Source organism: Canis lupus, chromosome 5, assembly GCF_011100685.1.
Source record: "Canis lupus familiaris isolate Mischka breed German Shepherd chromosome 5, alternate assembly UU_Cfam_GSD_1.0, whole genome shotgun sequence".
NCBI lineage: Eukaryota > Metazoa > Chordata > Mammalia > Carnivora > Canidae > Canis > Canis lupus.
Window position 1 is genome coordinate 46348469 of NC_049226.1, and position 16065 is coordinate 46364533.

The window sequence follows — 16065 nt, forward strand, 5'->3', positions numbered from 1 at the left end:
CTGGCTTCTGTTTCACATTCTTCCCTTTAGGTAGGATGAGGTAGGAGAGTCCAGGTTTGCCTAGGCACGGGGGGCTCTCTTGGGCAAAAGGGCTTTCAGTGCTAACAGTACACTAAGCCCTGGAAAACTGTCACAGTTGGTCACCCTACCTTGGGCATCAAGGACATCTTCCAGGCGGGAATACTGTAGACAACCTGGTAACAGCTGCCTACTTGCTTCGGAGCTTGGTGTTTAAAGGAACCAAATTTGTTTTCTCTGTCAGGCTGGTGTCCAAATCCTATAATCCAAGTTCTAAAAAGAGTACTGGGCACTAAAAAGTAGTGCCCAGAATCCCATTAGGAGTGGATTTGGGGGGCAGCCCTGGTGGTGCAGCGGTTTGGCTCCGCCTGCAGCCCCGGGTGTGATCCTGGAGACCCAGTATTGAGTCCCATGTTGGGCTCCCTGCGTGGAGCCTACTTCTCCCTCGCCTCTCTCTCTTTCTGTCTATGAATAAATAAATAAAATCTTTAAAAAAAAATGGAGTGGATTTGGGTCTATGATGAAGGAATTCAATACCAGCCTGGGCACTTTACATGCACTCAAATGTTTTAGGAAGATCAGGTCTCACTTTATTTCACTCCCCACATAGGAACACCAATTGTTGAGAGATACCACATTCATATTATCTAAGTACAACTTTACTAAATGTGTGTATGGGGGGAGGGGAGGGAACCACTTAAACGATGTAATTATTCTAGGCTTCCTTCACATATATTGGTTTAAAATACCTTTTCATGGTGCTCTCAGTTGCCCCAGGGATGACTTTAGAATTCCAACATGGGAGAAGCTTTGAGGTGGCAATTGGCTTGGGGGTATAAAGGATGACATATGGTAGAGTGATGGTCTAGAGATATGTCCTGAAGCTGCTTTTATTTAGTGTATGTTTATTAGGGCTGGTTTGAAGGGAAATGATGGAAGTTATTGAAAGACTAAGCCTCCCGCCCATTGGCACTGGTACTGGGCGGTCTACGTTATGACATGTGCGTGAATAATAGGTAGAACACTTTGTGCTCTAGATATTTTACCACATTAGAAAATAACGTATCCCTGGGGCAGCCTGGGGCGGGGGGAGAGGTCGGTTCAGTGGTTTAACACCGCCTTCAGCCCAGGGCGTGATCCTGGACACCCGAGATCGAGTCCCACATCGGGCTCCCTGCACGGAGTCTGCTTCTCCCTCTGCCTGTGTCTCTGCCTCTCTCTCTCTCTCTCTCTGTCTGTCTCTCATGAATAAATAAATAAAACCTTTAAAAAAAGAAAATAATGTATCCCTTTGTAAAAGTCGTTTAAAACACATCTAATAATAGCAATGTCACCACTTTTTGAGCACCTACTATGTGCCAGATAACTCTTAACATACTGATACATATTCTCATTAAATGTTTGTATCAACTCTGACAGATAGATACTCTAGAAAAATCAGAAAATTATCTAGACTTTTTTTTTTTTTATAATTTTGGGTCAGGTATACTTTACTGCAGTGTACATAAATTAGGTTAATTAGCTTCAATCCTATGAAGTAGTTACTTTTTCAGATGGATAAAAAGGGAGTTCAGAAACTTGTCTAAATGTGTGGTTACCAAGAGGTGAAAGGGAATTTTAAGCCCAGGCAGCATGACGTCAAAATCTTTACTCCTAGCCTCTATGCTACATTTACACCATTTTATGGATAAGGATATAGAGATTGCCTTACTTACTCAAGGTTATCCCGCTCCTGTGCAGGAACAGTTAAAAAGTCAGCAGTACTCTCCCAGGCTCTTCATCCAGGTCCCAGGAAAGAGGGCTAGACATACAGTGTTTTACGCGCTGAGGAATTTATAGGAGATTTTAAGGTAGCTTTTCCGGTACATTCTTGGATAGTCCTAAGGTTATAATTTTCAGAATCTTCCCAATCTAAATAAACTGGTTTGACAATTGCTCTAATGCAGGGGTGGCTAATAAGTTTCATCCCTGGTGTTATTTCTGACTAATTATTAGGTTACCCAGGGCAGTCTGTTGAACATTTTAGGGATAACTCTGAGTCAACTGGAAAAGTATCAGTCAGTGAGGTCTGGCATGAACGCAAGAGGAAAGAAGGGCACTGGTGCTGTGGGTTCACTGGTCCCAACTCCTTCCATTCAGGGCTTCTGCTGGGTGGGGGTTGTGTTCCTATTCCCAATTCTTTGCTTTGCTGCATGGAGAACCTACATCCCTACATCATTTTCAGGCTGTGGCTGCAGGGCTTCTTACCAGGTGGAGATACATGCATGTCCTACAGTCGGGTTCACCCTCAGAATTTGTGTTGGCCAAGAGAAAGTGAGACGAGGAGCATGGCCAAGCAGGAGGTTTTCAAGTGCCCACGTTTCAGTTCTGCTTCTTTCTCTTTGTTTTCTATGCCATGAGAACAGCCAGTCCTTCTGAGCCCTAGGAGCCGGGCTGCAGCACCAGACCTCCCTCTGGGAGCTGCGATGAATGACAAGTAAAGGTAAGGCAAGCACTGAGATGTGGGAGGTATTACTGCAGCCCAGCGGATGGATTCTGTTTCCAGAGTGAACTTTAGCAATACAAAGAAGTCCTAAACGGTCATTTTGCCCAAATATTACTTTTAGTCTTAGGATTTTCAGTCTCTTTGGAGTGATTTTAATGTGTGTAGACTCAAAAGATCCTTTCTTTTGTATTAGAAATTGTATTAGACTGAGCCCCAGTGATAACTGATACCATTTCGATGCCCCAGGCCTGCAGTGGTCATGGAGCAGCACCTGCTGTGGGAGGGAGCCTGACATCTCTCTGCCTCTGCTCAGAATCCAGGTGCCTCTAGGGTCAGGGAGAGCTTCCACACTGATCCATACTGTGTACTGTCCGTTCTGTTGTTTTGGGCGGGATTCGAATTTCGGTCAAGAGCACAGGTACACAAAGACTGATATTTAGAACCACTTTTCTTCCAATTGAATATCCCCTGCATTATCTGTATTCAGCGTGCTGGGATACTGGCCTTTTTCACAGTGGAAAGAATGTCCTATCTAATTTTTAAAGAAAGACCTTTCTCCTAACAACCATTCCTGGATAAGAATATGTACCAACCTGGTCGCTTTGGTGAGGATATGCACCGTGTCTGGCCTGTTCAGAAAAACGTTATGGTCCTTATTTGTGAATCAGCAGTTCATGGGTGCTTGGGATTCAGGTGGCCATAAATATGTCAGCAGACCTTCTCCCTGTATATCTCTATTGTTTGAGCCATCCCCCGCCTAATTTCCCAGGGGATTCCATTGACCTTGAGTACTTTGATGGTTTGTAAGACTCTCCTTCCTCTGAATTAACAGACTCCTTAATACTCTTGGCATTTATGGTAACAAGCTTCAGTGCAGTCATATCTTGGCTGCAAACATTTTCCTCTTTTGTGTGTGATCCCTTGCTCTTTCTCCTCTAATATAGCACTTCCTCCTTAGCATTTGAACTATTGGTTTAAAAAAAAATGATGTATAAATTAGGAAGAGTATGAGCTTCACCTCTAGCACCTCCCTTGGATCCCTCCTGCTGTTCTCCCTCAGGGGAGTCTCTAAAGGCTGTGGGGAGTATAGTCTGAGTAGAGGAATGCTCACAGCCAGACAGCAAGGACTGATGGACTGCAACTGGCACAGGAACAGTGGAACATGCCACAGGTGACTGCATCCAGCCAACTGGGTCAGGAAGCTCAGGGGAGAGGGTAACCTCTGCAGCTGCTGCTTGGTGCTTACTGGGAGCTGGATCTTTCCTCCTCCCAAGAAAGACCAGGCTATCCCAGACCCTAACTTTGTGAAGTTACAACAGACAGTTCTTTTAGTTGTGCTAATCAACACTGCAAGGAGTCAAAAGTACACTAAGAGAGCAAGGAACTTGTCCACAGGAAGGAAAAAGCTTGTGATTACTATCCAAGAACATGGGTCTTGAGTGAACTAGACAAGGTAGCCTTGTCAAGGCCGGGGCTATTAGTTTTCTATAGAGAACAACTACAAAATATATAACCAATCGTCAAATGGTTAAAGCAAAAGGGTTTTTCCTGCTAAATTTTTCATTAAGTAAAACTTGATTTTCCTTGAGGGGAGCTGAAGTGGCTAAAATGTTATTAAATGTTCATACAGACATTTCTAAGGATGTAGTGACCACCCCCCACCCTTACCCACCCCCAGGCCTTTACTGTGATTCTCAATCTTTAGAATACAGGAGAGCTTGTTAAAACACAAATTGCTGGGTCCCACCCCCAGAGTTTGATTCAGTACTTCAAAGAGGAGGGGCGCGAGAATGTGCATTTCTGACAAGTTCCAAAGTCTGCTAGTCTGAGGACCACACTCTGTGAACCGCTGGGATAGGCAGGTAACAGAGTTCCCTTTAATCAGTAGTTAGTAGTTTGTAGTAAGCATTATCTGAGGTGGTGCTATAAATTTGCAGATGTTGGTGATTAGGGAAGTAAGAGTAAGGCCCAAATCACAAAGTTGAAGGGATTGGGGATGGTGGGAGGGGAAGACCTGGAGTCAGAAGGAAATAGGAGTGAAGGGCAGATCGAGGAATTCACATGAGAGGGAGAAACCCAACCTGACATCCATCTCACTGCCATGTGAAGTGACTGCTTTATTGAGTTTGATCGCTGAGGTGGTGACAAGAACTGTACCTAAAACAGATGGATAAGGCCCTGAAGGTTTTATTGTATTCCCTTCTGTATTAAATAGCAGAATGGACAAGTTCTTTGAACTTTCATAATGATACTCATTTTCCTTGACAGTGTGTATTAATTGCCAGATGGGGAACTCTTTCTTTTGGGCAAAGAAGGTCATAAAGATAAGCTGTGACAATTAAACGGCCACATTTCTTTTATTTTATCAGTATGGTTGGAATCTAAGTTGAACACGATAAGATGGACACAGCTTTTTCTTCTTCCGAGTTCTGACATGATTTTTGATGGCTAAGTTCACATGGAAACAAGGCAGAAAAGGACGCAACTTTGAAAAACCAAGTTTTACATTCCATTTGGTTGTAATTATTCATTATCTTGATTTTAGAAACTAAAATCTTGCCATATATAGTTGGATAGTATATGGTCATGGAATCATTGGGATTTTTCCCTTCTACCTGTGGTCACTGGCAAAAGAATGCCCAAGTCGTTAAAAGCCTACTGAAAAAAATCATTTCAATGAAATAGCAGTAAATAGGAATTATGATTTCTTTTTCTATGAAATGTCAAAAATTAGGAGAAATAATATTAAAATTCCCAAATACCTCCATGATAGCAATATTCAGGAAATAATATTATATGGTAAACATTTTTAATAAACAGCAGCATAAAGTAATCAGTGTTTAATATCATCTCTGGTGTGTGAAATACAAATGCACATATCCTCCATATAAAATAGCCTTTTTGTCATTACATCCATGCTTGTCTATTTGAAATGCCCGTAATAACAAATCAAACATTAGGTAATACAGTGATTAAATGCATGCAGTGAAAATAAGAAAAGATATGGGAGGGCAAGATAGCTGCATATTGCCATGATATATTTGAAGAAAATCTATATTGAGTTAAAAAGAAATGAACAAAGGAAACAAAGAAACAGACCAGATATAAAAATGCAGAGATATATTTTCACTTCTGTGATACAAACCATAAACATAGTTTTGTGCAAAAAAAAAAAAGAAAGAAAGAAAAGATCTGAAAATAAAGTCATCTTACAAAACATTGTCAACAAAGCGAAAGAAATTTTTCAGTTTGTGAAAAAAATACTATTTTAATACAAAAGGGACTGTGTTATGTAGTATCACAGTGCTATTATAAAACACATTATTACAAGTGGTTTTGAAATTTGGTTTGCTCACCTTAATGACCTCAGTAATTATAAAATGTTTAAAATAAATGTTATAGTTCTTTATAAAAAACTAACTTGAATTTATTTTTTAACCATAGTAATGTTTTTCCAGAGTACGTATTTTTACTGGCTCATGGAATGCTAATTTCCCTTTAAGGGACTCCTAGAAAAACTCAGATTCACTGAAATTGTGTTTACTTAAAATAATAAATATTCTTGGAAAACAATTGATTGTCGTATGATATACAAAATTGTGGTTTGAATCTTCATCATTAAACAGTTGCATAGCAACAAAAGGATACAAATATTCTCCTCTACCTAAAGTTAAGAAATGTAACTTTTGAATCAGCTTATTTATGTCACAAAAATATTTCTTAATTTATCTCCCAATAAAACCAGATATAGCCAATTCTTTAAGTTCACAGTACCGATAAGTCCATGTTTATTGTTTGAAGATTCAGTGTTTGGGAAAATTGCAACACATTTGGTAAACATATTTCCTTGATTTCTCATCCTAATTGCAATTTTTTTTTTTTTTACAAAATTGAAAATCAATGTGCTTCTAATACTTTTGCATTCTCCTCATCAAATATCATTTCCAGGAATTATTTTATATCCCGGAAGTCTCTTTATAAGTTTTTTTAGCTGTAAAATAAGAAAAAAAAAATGAGACCTTGAGACACTGTTCTTAGAATAAAGGAGTTATTTTCTAACAAGAGAAAATCAAACATAACATTCCTTTCTATATAGAACTTGAAACCCATAAGAATTCTAAACTTGGCAAAAGATGGCTAGCCAGTAAGTGGCATGAGATGCACATTTGATGCCTCCCTCCTAACTAAGGCCAAAAGGATTATGTTGCTTCTATTCACCACTTTAAAAATTCTGTTCATGGTAATCTTTGAAATGTGAACTCAGTGCCTGTTGTTGTTTTTTTTAAATACTGTAATATTTTGCAAAATAGAATTCATAGTCTTTGGATTCCAACTAATTGTAGGAATAAGCTGTCATAAGTTCTGGAGCCGGAATAAAATCTCTGAACATTTCCAGATCAGAAAAAAAGATGAGAGAAACTTGAACTCGGTATCGGTGTCATAGAGGTTCCTACTTCCCCAGAGTTCATTGATGGTGAGCACCCCTACACCTTGGACAGCTCATATGCGGGAGGCTGTAGGCACTAATGTGCTGGTCTGCAGCCACACCTCTTTTCTTCAATGGTATTGGTCCAGGGAAGCTCCTGTGAGGCTGTCCCCATGGGTGCTGATCTAGGCCAAGCGGCCAAATTCCTGACTGTGCTTCTTTTGGTTCCTCATTTCTAACGCAGCGGAGTGAGCTATCAACCAACAATCAATTCCAGCATCTGCATCTAGCCTTCTTATGGCCTGATGCCCTATATTTTTTCAAGCGCAAGTGTAAACACACTGTGGAAAAGGCCTTCCTGATCAGCAGAGGAAATTCACAAAGAGGCACACTTTGTGCCTTCCCAAAGAAGCCCCATTGTGTGGAAGGCTTCAGGGGATCTTACACTTGTCTTATGGCTCGTTTCCATCTGGGATTTCAAATTTTGCCTAAAGTTTCCTCCTTGATTCTGAATATCATTTCCATACAAGTATGCATAGACTCTAAATTGAACCAACATAATTCCTGAACATTTGTCCTGAAGATAAGACAGCAGGTAGACAAATGCTATGGTATATACATTTTGGGGAGAGACCAGTCATGGAGAACGAAGGCAAATACACAAAGCACCATTTGACTTTCCTTTTTGGTTTGATATTTAATCGCAAATTCTTTTCCTCTTCACTGGTTTGCAGTTTTTAGTACTTGAAACCAGATGTACCAATCCCAATGCCATGTCATGAGCCCCTGATGGAGTGTTAATCTCACAATGTTTTTTGTTTTGTTTTGTTTTGTTTTTCTGGCTGGTGTCTGCCCTGCTTGGTAAGACACAGTTAAACTTCACAGAAGATACTTGTTGCAATGTCTGCTAAATGAGAACCTTACTTTAATAAAAACATTTGAATTTAAATCTTTTCTACGACTTTCTAGTTTTTCCTGTATACCAACCACATTTACAAAAGTCGTGCAATTTACAGTTCTGCGGAAATCATAGATTCGGTGTGTCCGTGAATATTGGAGTCTCCTAGCAAAGATGGTTGCTTTGAGTCTATTTTGTAGGGCTTTTGAGACTTGTTGCCAAAAACAGTGATGCCCATACCACCTGGATGATTTGGGATCGACATGTGCGGTAGTAAGGGGATATTCGCTTCTTGGTTGGATCCTGAAGAGGGCAAGCTGGTCACATGACCAGTGCTTGTGGACCCACTGGCACTGCTTGGGGACCGACTCTTGGGAGGCGGGCAATGCTGAATGACTCTGGGAGGACCTGTTGGCTGGTAGTGGGCAGCTGGAAACGCTGCATATCCGGGAGGTATTGGGTATCCATTGATGGGGATGAATCGCTGGTTCTGAGGTATCGGTGGGCCAATGAAACCAGCAATCTGGCCCTGTGGTGTAATACCCTGGCTCGGGAACATATAATTGGGATATCTGGGGTTACTGAGATTACTCACGGGGCTGGCACTAAGGGAGGTGGTCTGAGTGGTGGCATTTCCTCCGGAGGGGGTAGTAGAACTGGTGTGACTGGAGAGTCCCTCCCAGGAGCGGAGCCGGACGTGAATATCTTTAAATCGTGGTCTCCTGGAAGGAATCTCGTTCCAGCACTCCGTCATGAGGCTGTACATTCTGGGTGGGCAGTCTTCAGAGCATGGCAGCAGCTGTCGCTTCCTCACCATTTCGATCACTTCCTGGTTACTAAATCCGTAGTAGGGCTGCAGTCCAAAACTGAAAATCTCCCACAAGACAACCCCAAAGGACCAGATATCCGAATCAGATGAGAATTTGCCATACATGATGGCTTCCGGGGGCATCCAGCGAATGGGCAGCAAAGACTTACTCTGCACCCTGTAGTAATCAGCAGAGTATATTTCTCTGGAAAGCCCAAGGTCTGAGATCTTGACGTGAAGTTGCTCTCCAATTAAAATATTGCGAGCGGCAAGGTCCTTATGGACAAAGAAGTGACTAGACAGGTACTCCATGCCAGCTGCAATCTGAATTGCAATGTGCAGAAAATCTCCGTGATCTAGGCTGGATTTTACGGTTCCGTCTTCGTCACTGCTACAGCCTACGTCGGAATGTGGGGATCGCATGATAAGGAACTCGTGGAGATCCCCCTGATTCATATACTCAAAAAGCATACACACAGGTTGCTCCTGGCTGACCGCACCTAGAAGGCAGACGATATTGGGATGGTGGAGTTCGGCCATCAGGGAGGCTTCCTGTTGAAATTCTGTCCATTGCTGGGGATTGTTACAGTCTTTCAAGGTCTTTATGGCAACCAACTGAGCATGGTCCATGCCTGGGAGATAGAGATGGCCCTTATAGATCTTTCCAAAGGCACATTCACCCAATTCTTCCATAAAACGGACAGCAGAGAGTGGCAGCTCTTTAGCCTTGCTCTGTATACAAAGAAAGAAAAAGTGTGGTTTCAAATATTTCTTAAGGCAAGACGTCTTGGCCTCTGCAAGAAGGGGTGGAGCATATAGGGAGAGGCTCTATAAATCAGACTGAATCAAATACTCTAGGTCCATAGGTCGTTAAAATTGTCCGCCACAACTTGGAGGAGGTGCCACAGGCAACGTGCTCCCCCTTCCTTCCCAGCCCATCCACATCCCTTGCTCCACATCCCATAAGCTGTTTGCAGCTGGTGCCTTAGAGTCTTTGCTATCCAAAGTGTGGTCCTGAAACAGGCAACACCAGCATCACTCAAAGCTTATGGCAGAGGAAGGCTCTCGACCCTGCCTCACACCTGCTGGATCAGAATGTGCAATTAACCAGCCCCTGGGTGATTTCAGCAAACCTTCCAGGCTGAGGGGTACTGCTGCAGATCTATGGCCTTGCTTCTCAGCCTGGCACACAGGGTGTGTGTGATTTGGTCCTACCCTGCCTACCCCTGCTACTTCTCTGTCCGTTAGCATCACTTTACTTAAATAGGTCTCCTCAGTGTCCACCCCTAAATATCTCAGCCATTTTTGCCTAACAATTCTGTTCCTACAATGCTTTTTTATTCTTAGGATATTTATTGGTTGAAAAGGCAGAGAAACCAAAGTGAAGGGCTGTCCTCCTGAGGTGCTCACAGTAGGAAGGTTTGGAATGTGCACCCCAATGCTTATCAAATCTTGCTCCCTCTCAAGCCTTCCCTGCTCCCTGAGGTCTCCGCCTTCTCTGGAGTCCTGGTGCTCTAGTGTCTGCATGCCACCACATGCAAGAGGCCCTGAGAGGGCAGCTTACACTCATGGCCTTCCCAGTCAGACAATCTGAATTTGAATCCTGCCTCTTCCACTTACCAGCTGGGTGCCTCTCGCCACAGTATTTAACCACCTTATGCCTCAATTCCCTTGTCCTTAAAGTGGGATGATTACTTATCTTGTAGGGTTCTTTATGAACTTTTAGTAAATTAACACTTGCAAAGTACTCAGCATGATGTCTGGTACATGGTTAAGTGCTATTTAACTTTCAGTTGTTCCCTTGCTGTTACTGTTCTTTTAATGTATATTTTGTTGTCTCAGTCAGATTTCAATTTCTTGAAGGGGAGGCTTTGCCCTTCATACCAACTGATAACCCTACAGCCTCACAAGTTTATTAATAGATGTTTAGACAGACAGGAAAAAAGCATCTAGCGCATGATGAAAATAAGTATTAAAAATTATCACATTTGATCTTGGCAACAATTTTTGAAATTCACCACAAATTTAGCCTGACTTCTAGACGAATCTGTTAAGAAAAAAATCACAAAAGCAATGCATTTGTTCTTAAACTAATTTAAAAAATAATCCCTGCACTTTGAATTTTTTTAGAAAAAGAATACTGCTCTGACTATTCCAATTAAAGCTGACCATGTTGCAAATACATACAGATTTCAGAGCTCTCTGTACAGTCTAAAACAAGTTTAGAAAATTAAGTAAAATATTTCTCTAATCCAAACACTATTAATTTAAAATTCATGATGATTAGCTCTGTTCTGGGCTGATATTTTCCAGGGCAAGGTGCCCATTAACCTAATTATATAAGTATAAATAAACATGCAGCAAAATACTTAAAGGGACAAAATAAAATCGACAATTTTGAAACATCAATTTTCCCATCCAAATATTTCCTATTTGAAATAGGTCTCATTCATTAAGGCAGATCTCAAGTGTTCTGTATTTGGAAATGTTTTACAGGAAAGTTACTTCTGCTGTAAGTAATGGTAACACATTGCTTTAAACATTCAGCAAATTAGAGCTTATTTATCCAGTTCTATTCATTATAGTATTACAGGAGCAAAAGAATAGAAACAACCTAAAAAGGGGATGCCTGAGTGGCTCAGTTGGTTGACTGTCTGACTCTTGATTTCAGTTTAGGTCATGATTTTAGAGTTGTGAGACTGAGCCCCAAGTCAGGCTTCGTGCTAGGTGCGTTGAGCCAGCTTAAGATTCTCTCTCTTCCTTTCTCCTGCACCCCTCCGCCCTCTGCTGCTTGTACTTGCTCTAAAAAAATAAAATAAAATAAAACTTCCTTAAAAAAAAAAAAAAAGAAACAACCTAAAGGTCTACCTGGAGGAGACCTGTTACATTAAATAATAAATAGAGTATCTAGTTTAAGAATGAAGATGTTTTCTAAGTACCGATATGGAAAGATCTCCAAAATCCTACTGCTAAGTCAAAAATAACAAGCAAAAGAACAGTTAATGCTGCATGCTGCTTTTGTGTGAAAGGGTAGGTGGAAAAGAATGGATATATTCATAATTATTTGCATATGTATGAAGAAACTCTGAAAGGACATGCAGGAAACAGCGGTGGTTGGGGGGCGGGGGAGAACAGAGGTGGGAACCAGAAGGAAGGGAACAAAGCTGGGAGTGTTTTCACTTCATGCTTTTTAATACTTAAAAATTTTTTGAACCAAGAAAAAAGTAAAAAAGTAAATACATATGACCAATCTTTCTATCTGACTGTATATGGAAATTTCTTTTGCAGCTATAGGTCCCTCCACTATTTTTCCTTTTGCTTCCAGGAGCTGGATTCTTATGGGAGCTACGTTGATCTTCTGGGAGAACAGCATGCAGGTGATGGGAAAAGAAACCATTTGCACAAACCCTACTTTTTTCTCTTGTGGCACTCAGATGAGTTTGCTTTTTCTTTTTTAAGATTTTTTTTTTAAAATTTATTCACGAGAGACACAGACTGAGAGAGAGAGGCAGAGACACAGGCAGGGGGAGAAGAAGGCTCCTCACAGGGTGCCCGATGTGGGACTTGATCCTGGATCCTGGGATCACGACCCAAGCCGAAGGCAGGCACCCAGCCGCTGAGCCACCCAAGCATCCCAGATGATTTTGCTTTCGTGGGAAGACTAACCCCAGGTGAATTTCTCCCACATGATGTTCAGACTGGGATTTCTATCACAATTTTCCCTAATGATTTAAATGAATCTGATTTACATGAAGGTCCCTTGAATGGCATCATAGGGATTACTTACTGTTCCACCTAAACAGGATCTGGAAGCTTTGGTGAGAGAGAGGGGTATGTGACTGAGTACTAAAATTTTTGAGGGAAAACAGGAATTACTAATTACACTCAAAGAATATTAGACAAATGTGATTAGGAATTAGGACGACTCCTTTTTTCTGTCCCTGCTGAAATGCATTGGCAATGCAGCATATTCAAACTCTGTGATCTCTGGAGTCATAACAATCTGAATTTGCATCCTGGACCTGTTGCTTTCTATTAATATTAGTTAATACATAACATTTACTATATGCTAGATACTGATCTAAGCACTTAACAAATATTAACTCATTTAAGACAACATCCTGTAACATAAGTCCTGTATCTTAGCTGTTTGACTTTGGGTGAGCTTAACTTTTTTCTAAACCTCTATTTCCATATCCATTAAATAATATAATATGCAGCTTCCATAGTTACACTAGGAATTAAATGCAACAATGTATAAAAGTAATTTCTACCTAGTAAGTGATCTTTAAATCAATCTTATTATCCTTATTATGAAAATAATCCAGGAAGTGGAGTAAATGCAAATGATTTAGATCCATTTACAGTCTTAAGTAGTTCTGGACAGTTTTCTATGATTCCCTTTATATATTTTTTAAAATGGGGCAGCCCAGGTGGCTCAGTGGTTTAGCGCTGCCTTCAGCCTAGGGCCTGATCCTGGAGACCGGGGATCGAGTCCCACGTTGGGCTCCCTGCATGGAGCCTGCTTCTCCCTCTGCCTGTGTCTCTGCCTCTTTCTCTCTCTCTCTGTCTCTTTCTGTGTTTCTCATGAATAAATAAATAAAATCTTTAAAAAAATGCATCTAACTTCCTCCTAGTAATCTTTCCCTGTTCTCCTATAGTTATTGGTTTAAAACAAAAATTTTAAAATCTTAAAAATCTTCAATCTCAAAACAGAGACTGTGTTATGGCAGCCTGAAGGTTGGTACATTGGTACACTCTCTAGGTGGCCTGCTCCTCTAGGATTCTGGGAGATGAAGATGGGTGGTGGGAGCAAGAACCCATGTCAAGAATACATGGTGGCCAATGGGACAAGAAAGCAAGCTAGCCAAACTTCTGGGGACTGGAAGAGAAGAGGGGTGGACAGGACCTTGGCACCGTCCTGACACAGGGCCCCTTGGGCTTCATGGCTAAGAAGACTGGCTGCATTCCCCTTCACTGAGGTAAGCAAATTAGTTCTTTTCTATTTGCTCTTGGAAAAAGAACTCTTACCATTTTATGGATGGAGAAAGAGGATTGAAAAGTATCAAGAATCTTTAGAAGAGCCAAAAAGAGTGCACTTGCACTGCAAGGCCTTCTGCTTTGAGCCACACCATTCTGTCTGAAACCAGAGAAGCTTGCTGGCCAGCAATCTGAACTTGACATTCAATGTCTCTGGAGGCTCAGCTTCGGGCCTGACACCTTACAGGGCTGTGAGGTCAGCCTTCAGTGTGTGGCCACTCCGCGGAATTATAATGGTTCTTCTTCCCTGTTCAGACATGTGAGAGGCCATTTTGACCCAAGTGTGTCTTGTCAGATCCCACCTGCACCCGGTGGGTCATAGAGCACAGAGTCCCAGCTCTTTTCTAGCCAATAGAAGGAAGGAACGGTTCGCCACAGCTAGTCATAACCGTACTTGGGGATTTGCTTTGGAAAGAGGCATGGAAGGCAACAAAAATGGCAGATTTCACAAAACCTCTCCTCGGAACACCTGTACGGCAGCCGGCATAGAAGTACCCAGAAAAACTGCTCAGAGCTTGGTTTCAGGGGAACAATTTACACAGTGATTTGCATTTTTAAAATGCTCAAGTTACTTGGTACAAATGTGTCTTAACTATAGACTCATTTTCAAATTTTACATAAATCCTGAACTAGTTAAAAAATCATAAAAACCCTTAAAGCAGCAGTCAGTAGACTGTACAGTGACGGCAGGAAATGAGCTGTATTGTTGAGGAACAGATGGTTTACATTATACAAACCCTTTAGGCTAAACTTGTTTAGGTCTGGCATATTGTAAATTATATTTTAGTAATGAAAGTGAAATGACCTCTGCTTGACCTCAAGTGGGGTTTGTCTGTTTGAACCAATGTAGTGGAAAACTATGAAAGAAAATGAAGTCATAAAGTTTTGGCAGTTCAATTTTGGCTCATTTCAAGTTAAGGGGTTATAAATCTGTTTAGTTTTTGTTTGACAAGTATTTGTCATACAGGGATGTACAAAATGTAAAGAAGTGTAAAATACACACGAGGCGCGGTGCCAAAGTAAACCAAGTACAAAGGAAAAATGGAATGAATTGGGTCCTGGGCTCCTATCTCTTTATCACTCCCTCCATTAGTTGAATGACAAGATGGGCTCGGTTTATTATATGCTGTAAGGCAATTAAGTACCTTAAAACCGAAACAGGCTTTCAGTTTAAATGTTAACATTTTTACCCCTCAAAGTAAACACACATCTGCCTCAGTGACGTTTTAAAAACGATACAATTCTGGGGGGAGAAAAATCAAAGTTAATGTAGAAGTTGGTACATGATTCTAAAATCCAAATCTGCTTCTTCCCTTAGAAATTTTTGAAGAGCAACTCAATTAGAGCTTAAATGAGCTCTTCACAGAAGGAAAATGAAGGGAGAACATTTTAGATGACAGTAGTCACTTAGCCATGGTTCCGATGTGACTATTGCAGTCCTGTCTAAACTGCTGATGGAGGCCAGGCTGATGTTGGTGGCTTCCTTCTCCTGGGTGACAAACACTAAATAGGATGTGGGATCCTTTTAGATATATTACCTTTAGATATATGCAAGCAATGAATCATGAGTAGAGTTTTAAAAAGTTATCATTATGTAGGTGGCGGATGGATAAGAGGACAGACTCAATGACTTTATCTCCTTCCACCTTTGGGAAGTTACACCTTAGGTGATAATACATTTGAAATGATTCCTCTGGGTGACACAGCTTATGACTGACCTGCCATTTCCTGCTCACGTTATAGAAGTGATTACTGTAGGAGATGAGGTGAGGATTTCGTGATGGCTTGCATTTGTGCGCAGCACGGATCCATGGATTTGTGACTTTTTGCTTCTAACCTCAATAGGGTATGAATGCTCTACTTTGGGGCCCAACTTGAAGTTGGACACAGATAAAAAGCTGATTGACATGAAGTGGAGGGGAACAGAGCCCAGGGCAGTTCTCCAGGACAGGAGGGTGACTCCAGCAGCAGATGTTGGGAAAGAACTGAACTCTCTTTATACAATTGACTCAAACCATCCCCTGTAGCCCCTTCAGCCCCTATACTGGTCCCTTTCCCGTGCCCTAATGCTCCAAGACTACTGCCCTTTTACAAATCTCATTTGCTATACATTTGTTAATTTTAGCTGGACCCAAGTATCTTCGGGAGAAGAGCATGTTCCATACGGTGGCATTTGTCATTATGTAGGTGGCAGATGGATAAGGAGCCTCATTAAAATTAAGAGCAGGATTTGGGGTAATAGGACATTACCAGGTTCTTTTTCTCTTTGGAAGCACAGTTCTCCTTGAGATCCAAAGATCTGTTGGGAACTTGCTCTCTGATTCTCAAGTACGAACCAGCATAGTCTAATTCAGAGCATGCATGGGAACCCCCTGGAAGGCTTGTTAAAA

At 41.3% G+C, this 16065-nt stretch overlaps 1 protein-coding gene across 6 annotated transcripts in view; it reads right to left on the reverse strand.

Moving 5' to 3' along the window:
- Window positions 1-5603: 5603 nt before the first annotated feature.
- Window positions 5604-16065, reverse strand: part of ROR1 (receptor tyrosine kinase like orphan receptor 1) — a 475328-nt gene continuing 464866 nt past the window's right edge. For 5 of the 6 annotated variants that reach the window (XM_038537282.1, XM_038537281.1, XM_038537280.1 and 2 more), the window contains one exon: window positions 7940-9367. In XM_038537282.1, the coding sequence (XP_038393210.1) occupies window positions 7940-9367 (1428 nt within the window). Of the gene's footprint in view, window positions 9368-16065 lie in introns of all 6 variants that reach the window. The other variant, XM_038537279.1, reaches the window with a different exon arrangement.